At 44.6% G+C, this 20,513-nt stretch overlaps 1 protein-coding gene across 1 annotated transcript in view; it reads left to right on the plus strand.

The window, feature by feature from the left end:
- Window positions 1–7,755, plus strand: part of scn12aa (sodium channel, voltage gated, type XII, alpha a) — a 55,853-nt gene extending 48,098 nt beyond the window's left edge. Inside the window, exons 20-27 of the mRNA XM_062551098.1 lie at window positions 1,342–1,464; window positions 2,698–2,970; window positions 3,175–3,228; window positions 3,933–4,074; window positions 4,341–4,441; window positions 5,468–5,551; window positions 5,938–6,124; window positions 6,407–7,755. Of these exons, the coding sequence (XP_062407082.1) occupies window positions 1,342–1,464; window positions 2,698–2,970; window positions 3,175–3,228; window positions 3,933–4,074; window positions 4,341–4,441; window positions 5,468–5,551; window positions 5,938–6,124; window positions 6,407–7,755 (2,313 nt within the window). The remainder of the gene's footprint in view (window positions 1–1,341; window positions 1,465–2,697; window positions 2,971–3,174; window positions 3,229–3,932; window positions 4,075–4,340; window positions 4,442–5,467; window positions 5,552–5,937; window positions 6,125–6,406) is intronic.
- The last annotated feature ends 12,758 nt before the right edge of the window (window positions 7,756–20,513 follow it).

A 20,513-nucleotide genomic window follows, 5' to 3' on the forward strand; every position in this document is an offset into this window, starting at 1 on the left:
TGTGACTAAATTGAATTAAGGAATCGCATGATGTGTCCCAAATATTCATTTCCTGTAGAATGTCCCAGAAACAGTGAAATAATATTAATGTAAGGTTTGAAGCTTTTGGTCATTATAGCTGTTTGTCATCACATATGTCATTTTTATATCACTGTTGTTTTGTTGTTTTTATTTCTTTGTTAATATTTTTCTGATACTATTTCATGGTACAGGAAAATGTACAGATGTATGTGACAGGAATCCGGGGTTAAGATAGATCACGGTAATTTGCATTTCAGAGTTTAAGTCTTATTCTGAGCAAGTCAACATTTGCAACCCGAGGCAGAAACAACACACACCCTCACAATACAGGTGCCACACGTTCTTTGATGTAGTTCTCTCAAACAGGGACTGGGACCCTGGGAATGCAGCTGTGTGTGGTGTGTGTGTGTGTGAGAGAGAGAGAGTGAGAGAGAGAGAGAAAGAGAAAGAGAGAGAGAGAGAGGTTGTAGTCCTCTCAAACTGGGACTCTACCTGTGTGTGTATGTGTCATGTTGTAGTTCTCTTAAACTGGGGGACTGGGCCACTGTGGGAATGTACCTGTGTGTGTGTGTGTGTGTGTGTGTGTGTGTGTGTGTGTGTGTGTGTGTGTGTGTGTGTGTGTGTGTGTGTGTGTGTGTGTGTGATGTTGTAGTCCTCTCAAACTGGGACTGTACGTGTGTGTGTATGTGTCATGTTGTAGTTCTCTTAAACTGGGGGACTGGGCCACTGTGGGAATGTGTGTGTGCCTGTGCGTGTGCGTGTGTGTGTGCGTGTGTGTCTGTGTGTGTGTGTGTGTGTGTGTGTGTGTGTGTGTGTGTGCATGTGTGATGTTGTAATCCATGTTATTTTGGACTGAGATCTTGCCGGCTTTAGTTTAGTTGTTAGTTTTGTGTCTTAGGGTAATACTGTGATGTTGCATGTGTAGGTTGCACGACCAGAGAGTGTGTGCAGTTTTGCCTGTCAGGCTGCATTAGAGCACATACTCGCTGGCCTGGGAAGGGACCCTGTCACGTCCGGCATGCACCCAGTGGTTGAATGTGCTCTGGTGTTGGTCACTATGGGCTGCCAGTGCTGGTAAGATGTTCAGGTTTCTCAGGAGGCCTGGCCTATCCACCAGCTGGTTGTATTAGGATGTTTGCCATTTGCTGTGGGAGAGATCTCATAACATTACGCACAGCGTGTCTTGGGTCTTGGAGCAGTTAAACAAAGTCTTACTGTCTAGCGATCATATGGAGGCTACCAGCACGTCAGCCCTTATTGGAAGTGTAATCTAGTTGTGTGTGTGTGTGTGTGTGTGTGTGTGTCGGTGTTTGTTGACAGGTGTCTCTCATCAGCCTGGTGGCCAACTCTCTGGGCTATTCCGACTTCACAGCCATCAAGTCCTTGCGGACCCTCAGAGCACTGAGGCCTCTCAGAGCCCTGTCACGATTTGAAGGCATGAGGGTGAGTTACACACACACACACACACACACACACACACTACAGTATATATTTATAAATGTACCCCCAACACACACAGGGCCAGATGTACTAACACAGCGCTAACAGCGAGTTTTTGTAAACGCAGAATGCGAACGCTGTGCTTGGCTATATTGCGTGGAATTTACTAAGCTGTCACTTCATTACGTTAACTGCGGTCATCCCCGCCCGTTCCCGCCCCTCCACAACGCTAGTTGCGTGCGCAGAGCTGCTGAACCACAAGCGCAGTTGAATATTGCAATATTAAAAAGAATCCAAGTTTAGCGATCATACATGAGACAAAGAGATGTCAATGAGCAGCGACAGACAGAGTAGGCCTAAAAGTTCTACTAATCCACTTAAAAAAATACTTGTGAACTATTTACTGCTGGTAGACTATACGGGTATGACTTACAGTAATGCCTGTCTAACAGATTGGGAAGTGTAGGCTATGTCGTGAAAGAGAAAATACGATTTTAGAGAGGCAAACAAAAGTTAAGGTTGCTTTTGACATAGTATAATGAAGAAAACTGATGCTCTGAATAGTGATTCAGCTGACTCTAAACGTTTTTCTAATAGACGCATTTAACCGCAATTTGGATTACACCTGCTTTCAGAAGGCGGAAGTTTTTCAACGCAAAGTAGACGTGCGCTGTTTTCATACATAAGGCGGAATACTTAATCAATCGCTATTAGCACCTCTCCTCCCCTGTACTTGCGCGTTACACCCATTTCCAGCTGATCCGCCCAGGAATTAATATGCATGACACGGAAAAGCGCAAATAGCCATTCTCAGCTCCCACGGCAGGCAGTCTGCGCGTTTCTCTCATTGCGGCGTGTTTGTACATACCATCCCCATGTTTATACGCGCACGTTACGCCTGAAATGGACGCAAAACGTTAGTACATCTGGCCCACAGTATCTATGCATTTACCTTCCCACACACACACACACACACACACACATACACACACACACACACACACACACACACACACACACACACACACACACACACACACACACACACACACACACACACACACCTCCATAATGAACATGTACTGTATGCACACACACATGGACACAGACACATTCATGTACACACACACACACACACACACACATACAAACGCTTATATTTTTCTGTACATGTGTGTGTTTGTGTGTTTGTGTGTGTGTGTGTGTGTGTGTGTGTGTGTTGTGTGTGTGTTGTAGGTGGTGGTGAACGCTCTGATCGGGGCCATCCCCTCCATCATGAACGTGCTGCTGGTCTGCCTCATCTTCTGGCTCATCTTCAGCATCATGGGCGTCAACCTGTTCGCCGGCAAGTTCGGCAAGTGCGTGAACCGCATGGGCTACCTGCACAACGCCTCCGTGGTCAACAACAAGTCCGAGTGTCAGAGCATGAACGACACACAGTTCTACTGGACCAAAGTCAAGGTCAACTTCGACAACGTGGGCATCGGCTACCTGTCGCTTCTGCAAGTGGTGAGAGCCTGCTTGGATCTGCCTTGGATCTTTGGTTTGATACTAAGTTAACAAGCATGATGCTTAAATCTCATCTAGTATAGCATGGCCTTTGGTTTGATACTTAGTAAACATGATGCTTAAATCTCCTCTAGTACAGTATGGTCTTTGGTGTGGTCTTTGTGTTGTGATAATAAGATGTGTTGTGATATTTCTCTCCTCAAGGCAACTTTCAAGGGCTGGATGGAGATCATGTATGCAGCTGTAGACTCTCGTGGGGTGAGTGTGTGTGTGTGTGTGTGTGTGTGTGTCTGTACAGTAAGTCTATGGAGTGATGCATATTGTAGGTTTTATTCTTTCATTCATTTTTCTCTGTTCTCTTCTTTTCTTTGATTGTGGCATGCTAATGTAGGCTGCTGAATTTCATGTATTGTTGTCTTGTTAATTTACTGTAATTTCCAACCTATTAACTAAGGTTTCTATATTTTGCAAAAATGTCTTCAGCTTTGAGGTTAATATTAAGGATCAGGCTATCGATAGCAATACATTTCTTTTCTTCATCCTTACTAATGATTAAAGCACAAGCTGATTCTGATGCATTGGGCGCTGTGGCCAATACATGGGTGCATGGTTTTGTCTTTTTTGTCTTGCTAAAACACTGTTAAACTCTTTATGGGAAATTCCATGGAAAATTGACTTTTTGTCACGTCCATAATGGCAATAAAATGCCTTGGTATTTGTATGATGTGAATGATAACATATTTTTTTGTACATTCTTCAGCCAAAATATCATATGCTCAGATGTCATGTAATCATTCACATCATACCATACCATCACATTTTATTGGCATTATGGACATGACAAAAATAGATAATATGGGATTGTCCTTATACACAGTGTGGCTAATACACAGGAAATGACTGTAATTCCTTATCTTCGTGTTAGATGTACTTAATTGTATTCCTTTGCCTCGTTCCGTAAGGTGGAGGACCAGCCTATAAAGGAGATTAACCTGTACATGTACCTGTACTTCGTCATCTTCATCATCTTCGGCTCCTTTTTCACACTCAACCTCTTCATTGGTGTCATCATCGACAACTTCAACCAGCAAAAAAGAAAAATTGGTAAGATGACCCTATCATAATACAAGTACTCACTGAAACAAAATCATGCATTTTTTTTGCCATGACTAATTACTATTATTCCTATTACTATTTTCCCTGGCTTTTGTTTATGTAAAGCACATTGAATTGCAGTTGTGTATGAAATGTGCTATACAAATAAACTTGCCTTGCCTTGAAATGAAACGTCCTGAGCAAATCTCTGTATATTAGGGATAATTGTGCAGACATCCAGTAATTTCTATATCACAAATGCTTGTTGTGTGCAGGGGGGCAGGACATCTTCATGACTGAGGAGCAGAAGAAGTATTATAACGCCATGAAAAAGCTGGGCTCTAAAAAGCCCCAAAAGCCAATCCCAAGGCCAATGGTAAGATACGATAGCGATCTCTAGATGCTGTCAATCATCTGGAGCTCATGGAGCATGTGTCATATCAGCCCTGCGGTGCCCTGGGTGATTTCCCTCCAACGCCTGTTTAACTGACTCAGAACACCTAAGTGCTGTCTTAGTGCTTGTCCTAACTGCATACGATGCGAGCAAACAGTCCGATTCTATTGTTTATTGTTGTTTCTATTTTCCTTCTTTCGCTCTGCTGTTTTGAATGAGAGATATGACACAATAGCAGGGTATATGTAACAGCTTCAGTGTATAGTGGTAGATAGCACTGAATGCTACAAGACTGTCGCTCGCTCAGAACCTATTAGGACACCCTGTTAGGCTACACACTAACACATCAGTGGTTCTCACTACTGTTATGGGCTGTGGTTCTCACTACTGTTATGGGCTGTGGTTCTCACTAACTGTTCTCTCCACTGACACGGGCTGTGGTTCTCCTACTGTTACGAGCTGTGGTTCTCACAACTGTCATGAGCAGTGGTACTCACTCCTGTGGCCCTCTCTGTAGTTTCCATCCTTCCACTCCTCTGAACACCTGATGTACCTGACCCTCATCATCATCATCATCATCATCATCATCATTACACTGAGCTTCACCAGGTGTAGACTTTAAAACTGGAGACAATTAAACAGATTTGTTTTTTAATTCTTCCGATATCTTTGCGGCCCTAGGCAGATTTATTTTTATTTCGAGTTAAAAAAAAATGGCCCTTAAGAGAGAAGGTTGCTGACCCTTGAGTTAGGCAAAGGGACACCAGGTGTAGACTTAAAAACATCCCAATCTAGTTCAGTTTTACAGCCTTCCAAGAATGGTCAACTGAGAGCTACAGTAAGGTCTACTTACCTAGCTACTGTATGTCCTCATGTCCAGAAGTGTTTTGCACTAAATAATATCTTGCAAAATGATATGCATTATGCAGAATACATTGATGATTTTCAACTCATCCAGTCAAATGAGTTCTGTACTGATACTGACTGTTTCTCTGTGTTTCCATCTAGAATGAAGTGCAGGGGTTCTTCTTTGATCTGGTGGCCAAGCAGGCGTTCGACATCACCATCATGATGCTGATCATCCTGAACATGGTGTGTGGGATTACTCTTTAACTGAGACTTTTCATTAGATGTAATGTTTATTTTAACTGAGACTTTTCATTAGATGTAATGTTCATTTTAAGTTATTTCAAATGTAATTTGGCCTCATGCCTTGGGTCTGAGAGACTGTTTGTAATACTGTGTATGTATGATTTAAGATAGCCAAAAACACATCTTTTAATCTTGATGGTATGTGTGTGGTTAGTGTGGAACAGTGTGCCTTTAAAAACAGAACCAAAACGCATTTATTTTGGACTGCTCTGGTGTTGCTTTCCCCTGCTCTGGGCTTCGGTGGCAGTCATTGAAATCGCTAGTGTAGTGGAAATGGCTAGTGTAGTTCATACGGCTCAGCTCACTGCCATGTCTCACCTGGACAGGTGACAATGATGGTGGAGACGGACGAGCAGTCGGAGCACATGGAAACTGTGCTCCACTACATCAACCTGGTGTTCATCGTCATCTTTACGGCCGAATGCCTCGTCAAGATCTTCGCCCTGCGCTGCTACTTCTTCACCGTCAGCTGGAACATCTTCGACTTTGTAGTGGTCATCCTGTCCATCGTCGGTGAGCAGAGGGACACAGATGTACACAAACAAACAAAACAGCAACACGCCACTACATTACATTTGTATAGCACTTTACAGTGAAAGGGGAAGGGGTTGGGCACCACTAAGATAACATGATATGGACTTTATTGATCTCAGGAAAGGAACTTCAAATGTTACAGCAGCAGACTAACGACAAACAGACATTTGTATGTAGCTGTTTCTTATTGAAAAGACAAGTGTCCTCAGATCCTCACCACTGTATTGGCAGTAAGCTCTGTGTTTTTATTTGTCCCCACAGGAATTGTGCTGGCTGACATCATAGAAAAGTACTTTGTGTCCCCCACTCTGTTCCGCGTCATCCGACTGGCGAGGATTGGACGGGTGCTGCGCCTGATCCGCGGTGCCAAAGGAATAAGGACGTTGCTCTTTGCCTTAATGATGTCACTTCCTGCCCTTTTCAACATCGGCCTCCTGCTCTTCCTGGTCATGTTCATCTATTCCATCTTCGCCATGGCCAACTTTGCCTACGTCAAGAAGCAGGGCGGCATCGATGACATGTTCAACTTCGAGACGTTCGGCAACAGCATGATCTGCCTCTTCCAGATCACCACGTCGGCCGGCTGGGACAACCTCCTGGACCCGATTCTCAACAACTCGCCCGAGGAGTGCAACTCGAAGGCGGTCAACACGGGCACCAACATGAAGGGCAACTGCGGCAACCCGTCCGTGGGCATCGCCTTCTTCGTGTCCTACATCATCATCTCCTTCCTGATTGTGGTCAACATGTACATCGCCATCATCCTGGAGAACTTCAGCGTGGCCACGGAGGAGAGCACGGAACCTCTGAGCGAGGACGACTTTGAGATGTTCTACGAGGTGTGGGAGAAGTTCGACGCCGAGGCCACGCACTTCATCGAGTTCGCCAAGCTCTCGAGGTTCGCCGACACGCTCTCGGAGCCGCTGCGCATCGCCAAGCCCAACAAGATCAAGCTCATCTCCATGGACCTGCCCATGGTGAGCGGCGACAAGATCCACTGCCTGGACATCCTGTTCGCCTTCACCAAGCGCGTGCTGGGCGAGTCGGGCGAGATGGACGCCCTCAAGCAGCAGATGGAGGAGAAGTTCATGATGCTCAACCCCTCCAAGGTGTCCTACGAGCCCATCACCACCACGCTGCGGCGCAAGCAGGAGGAGGTGTCCGCCTCCATGATCCAGCGCTGCTACCGCAGGCACCTGGTGCGGCGCCACATGAAGCACGCCTCCTACCTGTACCGGCGCATCCTCCAGGAGGGCGGCGGGGTGCTGCAGGAGAGGCCGGAGAGGGACGGAGACGAGGGAGGGGAGGACGAGGACGCGGCGCCCGAGCAGGAGGGCCTGATCGCCAGCATGATCCGCGAGCACTACGGGCCCCCCGTGGAGGTGGTGGACGTGGAGGCTCTGGAGGCGGAGGCAGAGGCAGAGGCGGCGGGGGAAGCGGCGAGCCTCTCGTCCGTCTCCTCGCCGCCGTCGTACGAGAGCGTGACGCGGGCGGCTGCGGCCGCGGCGGACGAGTATCAGGTGGTGATCCCTGTGGTGCCTCTTGCCGGGGACCCGAGGGACCGAGACACAAGCACAGCAGAGGAAGGATACGATGAAACGTTCCTCTAGGAGGGTCTTTTTTTTCTAAAGTTCTCTAAAGACTGCTTTTTTTGGTTTGGTTTGTTTTTGTTATGAAACTCAAAAAATATATATTCTTTTTTCTGTTCTCTGGGGATTGACTGGATGAGATACAAGGCAATATATTCTAGAAATGACCTCTTTCTAATGAGTGATTCACGAGGAACCATATTCCTTTTCTCCCAAAACCACTTGAGATCAACGATACATCCGACGAGTTACTCAAAACTAATATGCAATACTCAGATAGACTGTTTGACATGGTTTCTGTTTGACATTGTCTCTGATGAACAGGTTATATGCACACCATAGCACATACATCTCATCATTATTCCAAGAAACATTTTCAAAAGCTGTTGTGTAACATATTCCGAAATGTTGAAACTTTACATGGGCTACCTGTATCCATATCCTACACCAAACTAAAACAATATTTCATAGCATTAAATTGTGGCAATTGGGTGGATCAGACAGAAGACGGTTGTGTGTGTGGAGACTCGGTTCAAAAATCAGTTTTGTTTGTGTTTTAACTCATTACCTAAGGGTGCCATGGTGTACAGTACAGTCATATCACACGTGGGAATCCAAAAGCACAATCTGTAGTCTCAATGCCAGTCCATGACACACTGCTACAAAGCACAGCTGAGGGTAGTCTCTCCTCAAACCTACTTCCTCTCCAACTACCAATGGATGTGTCTTGCACTGAAATAATCAAGAGACAAAACATCAGTTAACAAAGAGCTCAGTAAACAAAGAGACAAACAAATAAATGTGTTGAAATGTGGACCCTGAGTAAACCCTCCTGGCTTCCTCTGAAGAGCTTGGTGTGGTCAAGAGAAGTGTGCCTGATTCGGACTCTAGGCTGGCCTCCGCACAGACACGCTCTGAAGCAACACCCCGAGAGAGGCCCTCTGTGGAACAGAAATGGCCCTGGGCTGACCTAGTTCTGGTCCTGGTCTGACCTAGTTCTGGTCCTGGTCTGATGTTGCCTGGGGTCTGATCTAGATTTGAAACTAGTTTGATCCAAAGCTGCCCAGAGGATGATCTAGATTCGAAACTGGTCTGACTCAAAGCTGCCCAGAGGATAATCTAGATTCAAAACTGGTCTGATTCAAGGCTACCTAGGATGATCTAGATTTGAAACTGGTCTGACCCTATGCTTCCCTGAGGTCTGGTCTTGATTTGGCTCATATCTGTTCCAGATTCTGGCACTCTCTCGGAATCTGATGTTTCAAGAAGAGTAAAAATGCAATAAACACCTTTCTATTGATGTGATACATAAACAAAATAGAGACAAAAATCTCTATAATATACATATATATTTCTAATGTGTTTTTATGTAATAAATTATATTCAAATGACACTTATAGGACAGGAGATGAAATTAGGGAAGTATTGTTTACTAGGTAGCCACATTTTTCTATAAAATAATGCTTTCCTCAAAAGTATGTTTTCCACTTTGAATAAAATGAGCACATTTATGGACTGTTGATATTAAAGTTAATAAAAGATATTTTCCATGAATTTGTTTACAAGCAACATAAATCTCTTTCGGTGGTATACTTAGACTTGAATTTGGACAAATTGTAGCAACAGCATAATGTTTTTAGTTTTTCAGTTTTCGACGGCCGGGGCAGACAAAGATGTACAGAATGTACAAATCAACATGTGTGCTTACTGATATATGTGGAGTGAGTAGAGATGCTACTGCCACACGTGTGTCAGTTGCTCTGATTTATCTGTACGTTTCAAATCTGACTACATTTGGACAGATTTCTGTACTTTTTTATTGCACGGTGAGACAGAAAGAGGGAAAGAGAAACAGAGAGGGAATGGGAAACAGGCAGAGAGAGAGATGGAGAAGCAAAAAGAAGGACAGAAAGGGATGTAGAGAGAGGGAAAGAGATGCAGAGGGAGAGGCAGAGAGATGGGGAGATGGAGAGCGAGACGAAGGGAGAGATGGAATAGCAGCGCGATGTGGAAATAGAGAGGCAGAGAGAGGGAGAGGGGTTGAAAAGAGGGTAAATCAAGTAGCAGGCATCTGGGCCTAGAGGATAATCTCGGTGTAAAAAAAAAAATCACTAGTCTTAATTACACACAAACGCACGCATACTTTATCTTTCTCTAGCTCTCTCTCTCTCTCTCTCTCTCACTCACACTCACACACACACACACACACACAAAAGACACATTTTGAAATAAACATCATTGCAAACCTCATTTCCATTCAGTTAATGCACTCCACCCACCCTGAAACACACACACACACACACACACACACACACATGTCCTCACTCACATTGCATTGGTCCAAGAGGCCAGTAGTGACAGCTGCTGTCTGTTGTGTTGTTTGGCTTTGTGTAAATGCTGGTGTCCACCTATGTGACTGTGCCTTGGGTCATTGATCTGATTCTGCAGTGTCTGCACATGTGGCCCAGGATTACCCCCCTCAGAGGGCAAAAGAGACGTGGGTGCTGGCTGGCCGGCCGGCCGGGGCAGATTAAAGAGACACCATTACTAATTACTAAATCACTGCCACACACATGAGCCGGCCCGCTCCTCTCCGCCCCGCTCAGGCAGATTACATATCACTGAGGATGGAGCATTACCATCGCGTGACAACCGGATCAAGACTTCCTCAAAACGACTGACTATTTGTTTTCATAACAACAGAATAATATCATAAAAAAACAAACCAAATCTATAATAACAATGAGCTGTGTGCTCACTGTGAGAGTTGACAAGGTCTGTTGTGTGGTACGGATGGGGATCACTGTGCATTACTGTGTGACTGAATATCAGTGGCACAATACTGAATCTGAATGTGATGGCCATACGGTGTGTGTTGTGGTGTAGCCTGCCCTACCCCTGTGCAGTTAGATCCCAACAGCGGGAGGAGGAATCTCCTGAGAGGCGTGTTTGTGATGCGGTTACTATGGCAACGTGGTCCCGACTGACAGGTGGGCAAAATAAGGGTGCTGTCCCAGAGGAAGCAGGTGATTGGTTTGATGGAGGGTGAGTTAATTGGGGAGAGACGTGATTGGTTGGATAGGGGTGGCTGGGTGGGGGTGGGTGGGTTAATTGCCCTGAGATTTCACTGGGACAGGCGTTATGAGGTCATGAAGAATCAAATGCACTTTTACAGTCAGACACAAAATCTGGAGAGATGTGCATCACAACCAATGCAAAATTATTGGAGAGACCTGTAACACAACCAAAGCAATATTATTAGAGAGACCTGTAAACACAACCAATGCAAAAATATTGGAAAGACCTGCACCACAACCAATGCAATACTGTTGGAGACCTGTAACACACAGCCAACACAATATTATTGGAGAGACCTGTAACACAACCAATGCAATATTATTGGAGAGACCTGTAACAAAAAACAATGCAATATTATTGGAGAGACCTGTAACTTGCCATTCTCCTAAACATCTGTCATAAATACAAGTGATGATCATAGCTCCTGCTATCCTGCTCTCTGTGGAATAGCTGGTCAAGCTCCTGCTCTTTGCAGGATACAGCTGGTCAGTCTGATCACAGCTCCTGCTCTCTACACTAGGATACAGCTGGTCACTCCTGCTCTCTACACTACAGGATACAGCTGGTCAGTCTGATCGTAGCTCCTGCTCCTGGAAGCTCCTACTCTCTGAGGGATCCCTTGACCACTGGCCTTGAGAGAGGAGTGCAGAGAAGGCCATAGCACACTGCCCAGTGCACTGGTGGATGGACAACATGGAGAGTTAGGATGAGGATAGAGAGAGTGTGAGAGGGAGAGAGAGAAAAGATGAGTGTATGGAAAAAAGGGAGGACAGATGAATAGGGGGTGAAAAGGGAGAGAAATACAAAATAAGAGTCAGGAGAAGGATAGAGTGGGTGAGCGGGCAGAAAAGAAGAGTGTATTAGAGGGAGAAGTTAAAAAGAGAGGGGGAGAGAGAGTGTGAGAGAGAGAGAGAGAGAGTATGAGTGAGGGAATGGGGGAGGAGTATAAAGCTGATGGGTTAAGCCCGGTTGTCATTCCATTATGAGTGCAATAAAGCACGGGTGATCTTCAGAGTGGTCTATAACCATCAGGCACAGCAGCTCAGCATCCGAGTGCTCCCTCAGTCCAGCACACGTCCCCCTCTCAACCCACAGCGGATCGTCCAGCACACAGCTCTGACACGGACACATCTCATCTCATCTCCCCCTCTCTGGCCCTCCACAACACAGAACCTCAGAGACCAAACTGCAGCAAAGACACTGTTTCAAATCCTCTCTCGTTTACCAGAGTAGACTGGCTCTGCCCACAAATCTAAAACGGACACTTGACCTTATCCCCCAGTCCAGCTCCTTGCAACTCAGATCATAGAGAGGAAAGCAGTCTGATTTCACTCTCCTCTCTCTTTCTCACAAACACCCTCTTTCTGTCTATGTTGGTCATGTCTTTGAGCACAATTCATGCAAACATAATATAGTGAACTTCAAAGTGAAAAGTAACTGTGCATGAATACCCAACACAGAATAAGCTGAATGATTATTAAGGGAATGTTGGGGATTTCACCTTGTAGAGAATCATAACAGCAAATACTGTATCTTACCATGCATACATGAGAAATGAAAAAAATCTAAACGTTTATTTTATTCTTATAAAATCTAATAGCAAATCACAAGGCTGTTCTATCTGTCTGGTTATCTCTGTTTGTGCTTAAGTGGACATGCAGGATATCAGCGTGTCAACACTTTCGTTTTTATACAAGCATTTGTGTTTTTATCTCAAAGTGACATCCAAATGGGATGATTCCCACAAATTCAGTTAAATTTCGAGAAAAAAAAAAAAGCTCGGGCCCGTAATAATGTAACCTTCTCAGAATATAAAAAGCATAATCCATGCGAGAAAAAAAGCAATTAATCGAGCCCATCTGTTGCTTGGGTGTTGGGCTTAAAAGGCTTAGAAAATCACCAGGGGATTTGAGCTTCCCCTCACAAAAACACCAAGCACCGCTCCTCTACATGCCAACCCCATCTAGGCCCTTTGTTCAGCGTCTCATTAGTCATGATTTACGGCCATTTACAGGTTCAGGTACCAGACCCAGCTGAATGATATACCCTGTCTCAGCAAGCAGCACATGTTGTGAGGCTTCGTCCTTATTGGCCATTTATAGGTGAAGGTGTATACCAGGAGCAACTGAATGATATGCTGCCTAGGCAAGGAGGACATGATGTGATGGTTAGTCATTATGGCATTTATAGGTGGAGGTGTATACCAGGAACAACTGAATGATATACTAACCCTGCTTCGACAAGAGGATTCTTGTGATGCTTTTATCAGGAGAGGATTCTCTGCCATACAAAGTTTAGGAAACTTTCTTACTATAGACAGTTTAACGTCTATTTATCTGTTAGCAGTGAAGAATCAAAAACCGTCCACTGAATCTCAAAGAGTGGCACATGGATATCATATTGCACACCACTTTACAGAAAAGTAGTGTGTGTGCGTGTGTGTGTGTGTGTGTGTGTGTGTGTGTGTGGGTTGGAGGGGAATACATAAAGTCTATTTCCTGTGACCAGTTCCTCAGCTGCTAATGTCAGATGAGTATACTACTACAACACAAGATTAGTGGCATGTTCAGTGGTGTAGTCTAGTTAGCTGTAGTGACTGTGATGTAGTCTAGGTAGTTGTAGTGGGTATACTGTGATCAACCCCAAATGTTAATACTTATCCTTGCCTATTTTAAGTGGGTATGCGGAGATGGTGACTAAGTGGGTATACTGCGTAGTCCTGTGGATCACGTAGACTACACCACTGGGCATGTTCAACCTAAAGCCAGAGGTGCATCCAAATTTGTCAAACAGAGGAGAATGTTTTGGGCAACTGTGTTTTCTTTTTGACTTCTTAAATACCGGTGTATTTGTGTAAATATTTTTTTTTTAAATGATTCACTTTAAAGGGATAGTTCGGATTTTAAGACACGAAGTTATATGGGTTCCCTGTCAGCAACGTTGTGCATCAGCACTGACTTACCCCCCGACAGCGTCCTGTGAGCCGAGATCCAGCCGCTTTTTGATCGTTTTTGATGCCGGACTATTTTCTTCAGCAAGTTTCTGGGGTCACGAAAAGTAAAGTGTTTTTCTTCTCAAAACCATATGCGTTCAACAGAGTGATATATTTGCACCACAAAAACGTTGTCCAGCTGTCAGTAGCGCGCAGTGATAGGAATCGCGAAAAATAAGTAAGTGATAACGAGGTTTGAATTTTTCCTGGACAACGTTTTTGTGGTGCAAATATATCACTCTTTTGAACGCATATGGTTTTGAGAAGAAAAACACTTTACTTTCGTGACCCCAGAAACTTGCCGGACTACTTTCTTCAGCATCAAAAACCGGCTGGATCTCGGCTCACAGGACGCTGTTGCGGGGTAAGTCAGTGCTGATGCACAACGTTGCTGAGGGGGAACCCATATAACTTCGTGTCTTAAAACCCGAACTATCCCTTTAATGGTCAATAAAAATGGCAAGCAATAAGGCAAGTGCCTCACAGATGCTTTGCTTAATCGGAACACCCCTCTACAACAGGCCACTCTGTAGTGTAGGCTGTACCCCTCAGATGCAATGAAGATGCAACATATTCAACCATCTATCTATCTATCTATCTATCTTACTATCTATCTATCTATCTATCTATCTATCTATCTTACTAACTAACTAACTCTCTATCTATTTCCAAATCATACACAGCTCACAACGCCTTAATTCCAGCCTGAGAACCTGAGAGGTCCTGTGTGCATGAAAAGAGCCAGATCTAAACACACACCTGGGAGAGGTAAGAATGAGTGGACACACACGCACACGCACACGCAAAAGCATGCATGAGGGCTAAAATGGCTGAGTGCAACTGTAGAGGGGGCAGGCCAGAGGAGGGAAAATGGGGCTTAAAAACAGAAGCTTCTGCCCTGCTCTCACAAACAGAAACACACACACACACACACACACACACACACACACACACACACACACACACACACACACGCAGAGCAGGGGGAGAGAGAGCAAGGGAGGGGGAGGTGAAGTTACAGAGGAAAAAGAGAGCGAGGGAGGGGAAATGAGAGAGATGGAGTGGAGTGGTGGGAGGAGCGAGAGAAAGAGAGGGAGGGAGAGAGAGAGAGAGAGCGATAGGAGTGGGTAGAAAGAGAGAGAAACAGAGAGAAAGAGATTTACTGAGTGATAGTGGGCAAACACATCACAGATGGTGTGGGGAGGTAGCATCTAATTACTTTTAGTGATGCTGGCTCTATCACCAGAGCACAGAGACAGATTAAGAGAGAGAGGGAGTGAGGGAGAGAAAGAGAGAAATGATTTCCCATATCCTAAACATGTCAACAAACATATATAGAATCTTTGTCAAGGTAGGTAAACTCCCACTCTCTCCAACAAAACAAATACCTTGCTTAAGAGTTATCACAGACCATCCTCCCAGCTCTCTCTGACGAACCAAACAAGCAACAAACAAATCAAAAAGCACATCATGCTTGAGAGGTAAAATATACTGCTCTCCATCTGATGAAGTCCATGCAGCACAACACTGCTGCCTCAGACTGGGCTCCTCCATAGACCCTCGGGAGCGGTGCACAGCTGGTTTACCCGCAGCAGGGCTGCACTGGGAAAGCAGAGGAAACCAGGACACTGCTGCCCCCTAGTGGAATGTCAGCAACATCACAGCTTATATTTCACATCTGGGCCATGAAAAAAAGGAAAAATTAAGCTACTGCACACATACTCTTTAAAGATTAGTACATGGAAATATATGAACAATACAAATGAAAATTAGAATATGTCCATTGTCGTTCATAGACTGAGGGAATAAAAGCTCAGGAAACCATCCCTGGTGTTTTAAATGTCAGTTCAACATTTCTGTATCACAAATTCTTAATTCCAATATTTTGAAATTATGGATTTTTGATTTCCATGAGCTGTAAACCATAATCATCACAATTAGAATAATCAAGATTAAAACAAAAGGGAGGCTTGAAAGGCTTCACTTTATTTGATGAATCTAGATCAGGCTATATGAAAGTTCCAAGTGTTTGACACTACAGGGGGAAAATAAATATTCTCCATTGTATTGTAATTATTTTAGATGCACCTATAGTTCTGAATTGTGGTCTTTCATCATATAAACATATTACACATTCAGTTGTTTCACCAATGTGATGACCAGAGATGGTAAAGGAGAGCTTGCATTGTGTGTACTAGAAAGATGAAGGGAGGCCAACCAGCAACAGGAATGAGCATCCCGGATCTCCCAGGGGTGTGTACTATGAAACAACAACGAAAAAAGAGATATGTTGGACCTAAAGCCAGTGGAGCACTGACATTCTGCAAACAGAAACAAGTCTGTGGCAATTCTCCTGTTGCTTGCCACATTCACTCCCAATTCACTTTTGAGATATGCGTATGTTCAATATCTAATCTCACCTCTGTCACTAACCCCCAACCCTCTAATCTTGCTTTCTACTACACTACCTGTGTTCTTGGGGTCACAGGTGCGGTGACGACTACGCCACTCCGTCCGGCATCATTTGTCTTGTGTGTCAATGTCTTGGATGTGGAGCGTTTTGTCTCGTACTCTGCATGAAAAATATGAAATAATATAAATAAAATACTTACTCCTCCACACTATACACTGCTGAGAGAGAGAGAGAGAGAGAGAGAGAGAGAGAGAGAGAGAGAGAGAGAGAGAGAGAGAGGCTGTGTGCGAGAGTGTGAGGGACAGACAAAAACCCATGCTGGGGATCAAGAGGCAGAATTGAAGTTGAACAGTCAAATAGTAGGTTTATTATTACAATACAAAACAAACTTCAGTACTTGGGAGAAAAAAAACACAATTCAAGAGCGTTCAGAAGGTAAGAAGACTACATTCATAGATTTTGTCTTAACAGTGGCAACACCCAGCCACAAACTTAAAACAGGCGCCATCTTTCCATTATCTGGCCACAAAAAATAGTTAAAAATAATAATATTAATAATAATAACAATAATAATAAAAACAAAGTGATATCCAACCATGAATCCAGTCATTATCGCAAGGATACATTGATCACTGCTAACTACCACAGTTAAAATGATCATTAGGCAATTTATACGTTTTCCAGCACACACATCATTACCATGTCCAGCCCATTCTGAAGGTGACAACAAAACCTTGTTCCCACTCAATCTACAAGTGACATCATTAGCAGGTTCGAAACCACATGAGAACAGGGCAGTGTGGGGAGGCTGGACCTCATCAGTACCAAGTCCAATCCATCAGCACATTCCATCTTGGATTTACCCCTGTATCAAAGCTTCTCAGTGATGGCATGAAAACATGAAATCTCCATTTCTGCCCTTTTTTAAACACTATTCACAGAATATAATACTCCTTATGTAGCACAATCATAGTAAAATGCGTTCAAATGCAAAACCACTGTTCTACTACATTTCCCACATATTAGTCATAATCACTTCTGACGTAACACTCCGGTACTAAGAAACAAACTCCAGTGGGAAAACCGGACCCGTCTGGCCAATCCTGATGAAGTTGAGAGAATTCCCAGGACATTCTAACATCCTGAGGGAAACAAACAAACAGACAAGACAGATAAACAGTCCTACTTTGACCGCAACTCTGTACACAGACATCTGACTGGACGGCCAGCAGGCTCAATACTGACTAGCTCTGGACTCCAGAGCGCGTGGAGTTGAAGTGAGTGAGCTAGAAAACCAGGTGTGAGCGCAGATACAGCGGCCACACAGGAGGCTGAGGTAGCTGGGGACACCGGGGGTCCGGAGCGGAACGGGGGTGAGGTTACACACGACGGTGACACGCTGAGGTCACTTCCTACGGTGTGTGAGCCTGCACAGCCAAGTGTGCTTGTGCCTTCGACAATTTCAGTGTTTTAAAAAGACTGTAAGCCACCTGAGATCACTTATAAGCTGGGTCTGACGCAAGTCACTGCAGCAGTTAAAATTCAACAGGAAATGAAATTGAAGGAGAAAAAAAAAACCTTCTAATGCTTACATTTTAAATAAAGCTTAATTATTGTCACTGTATTATAAAAGTCTCAAGGGCAGACCATCAACTTAAAGTGTGTTCAATAACATTTTAAACAAATTCATGACAGTTTAGAGGGAATCTATGACATCAAATTCTCCACATGTTGAAATCTGAACATTCTCGCCTCGTTCCAGCCAGTACCAGGCGATTCATTTCATACCCTGTGAGAGCAGTTATGGAGGAGTCTCCTACACTGCCCTCTGCTGGAGACTAAACCACCAGCATCACCATAGTGTTCACCTTTATGGAAGGAGGTAGGGACCAGGCAGGGGATTCACATTGTTAATGGATATTTAGATATATAAATTCGTTAAGAGACAGCATGAGTAAATGATAACAACATCAATACAAATAAACAAGTAGAACATTAGCTTTCAGTCAAGAAAAACAGTCACCACAAATCATAAGGGACTGCCTGAGGTCATTGGTTATGAGGGAACAAAGAAACACAAACAAACAAAATAAACATCAACGTAAACAACTAAAACCCGTACGAACGAAGGGTAGTGTTGTGGATGCCAGCATATCATATTGCAATGTCCATTTGGGTAGGAGCGAACTGACAACACTGGGGGGTGCTACAGAACAGGAAACAATCACCAGAGGCACAAAACACAAACCCAAATCTCACTGAGCTTATTCATTTTCACACTCTCACTCTCACACACACACACACACAGTACCAAAAGTAGTGCTGTGTCTCAGGCTGTAATACATGCTTGCTGTGCCACTTCATTCCAGTGCGTCAACGTCCTCCCTCCCTGTGACAGAGCTCCCCCTCTCAGAATCAGTTCTGAAAACAGCTCAAAGCCCCAAACCTGAGTAAAACTTCAGCTCACACACCCCAAACCTGAGTAAAACTTAAGCTACCTTCTGGAGAGAACACACACACACACACCCCATGACAGCTGAAGGAGACAGGTGTGTCTCGCCAGAAAGAAAACAACAGGTCAACCAAGCCAGTCAGTTAGTCCGTCAGTATGGACAGAAAGCGCACACGCACACAGCGATTGGAAATGTCTAAAGTGGACCCATGTGAGCTCCAGTTGTACTGCACGGGGGCAGTCTTTGGAATAAACAGCATCCAGCTCTACACAACGCATGAGCAACCAGCAGTCGGCTTCGATTCTATCCATGAATGCTTGGTGAAATTAGGCCTTGGAGCAGGTTTAAAGATGCTTTTTTTTTTTAGAGGAGGAAATCGTCCACGCCTTAGAGAGGACAAGCCAAGCCTACCATATTGTTGTAAATAACCAGTCACTCCTTACAGAGGAGATGAAGGATACCAGATCAAAACACAAGCAGTAAAATAAATACGACGAGATGGCAAATGCACTCAGAAATCAGGATGGTAAGCACTCTAGGGTCTGCAGGTCACACAGCTCTCCAAACTGTGAGAAGGGAGATGAGCAAGAGTAGCAACGGAGGGTACGTGGACTAATGGCACGCTATCAATTCAGCAAAACCAGTGGCACAGCAGTGTCTTGTACTACACACACAAATAGTAACCCAGTTCCACAAACACAACTGCCAATCAACAGCCCAATGGTTACACAGAAGCTGGTTCCGAGAGTCTAATACCTGCACACAGCTGCAGGCGGTCTGGTGAGTGTTTTTGGCCCTGCTTCTGGACCGGGATCCACGACAGTTCAACACACACTCATGATCCAGTTCAACACACACTCATGATCCACAGCAGTTCAACACACACTCATAATCCAGTTCTACACACACTCATGGCCCACAGCAGTTCAACACACACTCATGATCCAGTTCAACACACACTCATGATCCACAGCAGTTCAACACACACTCATAATCCAGTTCTACACACACTCATGGCCCACAGCAGTTCAACACACACTCATGATCCACAGCAGTTCAACACACACTCATGATCCACAGCAGTTCAACACACACTCATGGCCCACGACAGTTCAACACACACTCATGATCCACAGCAGTTCAACACACACTCATGATCCACAGCAGTTCAACACACACTCATGATCCACAGCAGTTCAACACACACTCATGGCCCACGACAGTTCAACACACACTCATGATCCAGTTCTACACACACTCATGGCCCACAGCAGTTCAACACACACTCATGATCCACAGCAGTTCAACACACACTCATAATCCAGTTCAACACACACTACTCATGGCCCACAGCAGTTCAACACACACACTCATGATCCAGGGGAGTTCAATACACACACTCACGTTCCACAAGAGCTCCCCACACAATTGGCAGTCCTAACATTCCCACAGCCGGAGCCAGATATTCACTTATTACATGGGTAAATACTGATATCAGCCACAGACTAACATGTCAAACAAGTGGCATGTCATTAGCACCCTCTATGCTGCCTCTGCTAACGTCTGCCAACGCCAGCTCCCTGTGGCCTGTGGCTAAGCCCAGCGGTGCCTGTATCTACTGAACGCCAGATGAGGTAGGAGACAATCTTTTTAAATAAAACCTTGACACTGAAATGAGTACCTGTGCAAAAACATCCACTGTAGCGAGGAACGAGCTCAACGAGAGCTCAAACAGGAACAATGAACGTACAACTCCAACCATCATATAGAAAGAGAAACAACAAGAACAACAGCGAAAAATAAATCAACAACAGCAACTGAAGGGTCATTAGAGGAGAGGGTG

The sequence above is a fragment of the Sardina pilchardus genome, chromosome 2 (genome assembly GCF_963854185.1).
Source record: "Sardina pilchardus chromosome 2, fSarPil1.1, whole genome shotgun sequence".
NCBI lineage: Eukaryota > Metazoa > Chordata > Actinopteri > Clupeiformes > Clupeidae > Sardina > Sardina pilchardus.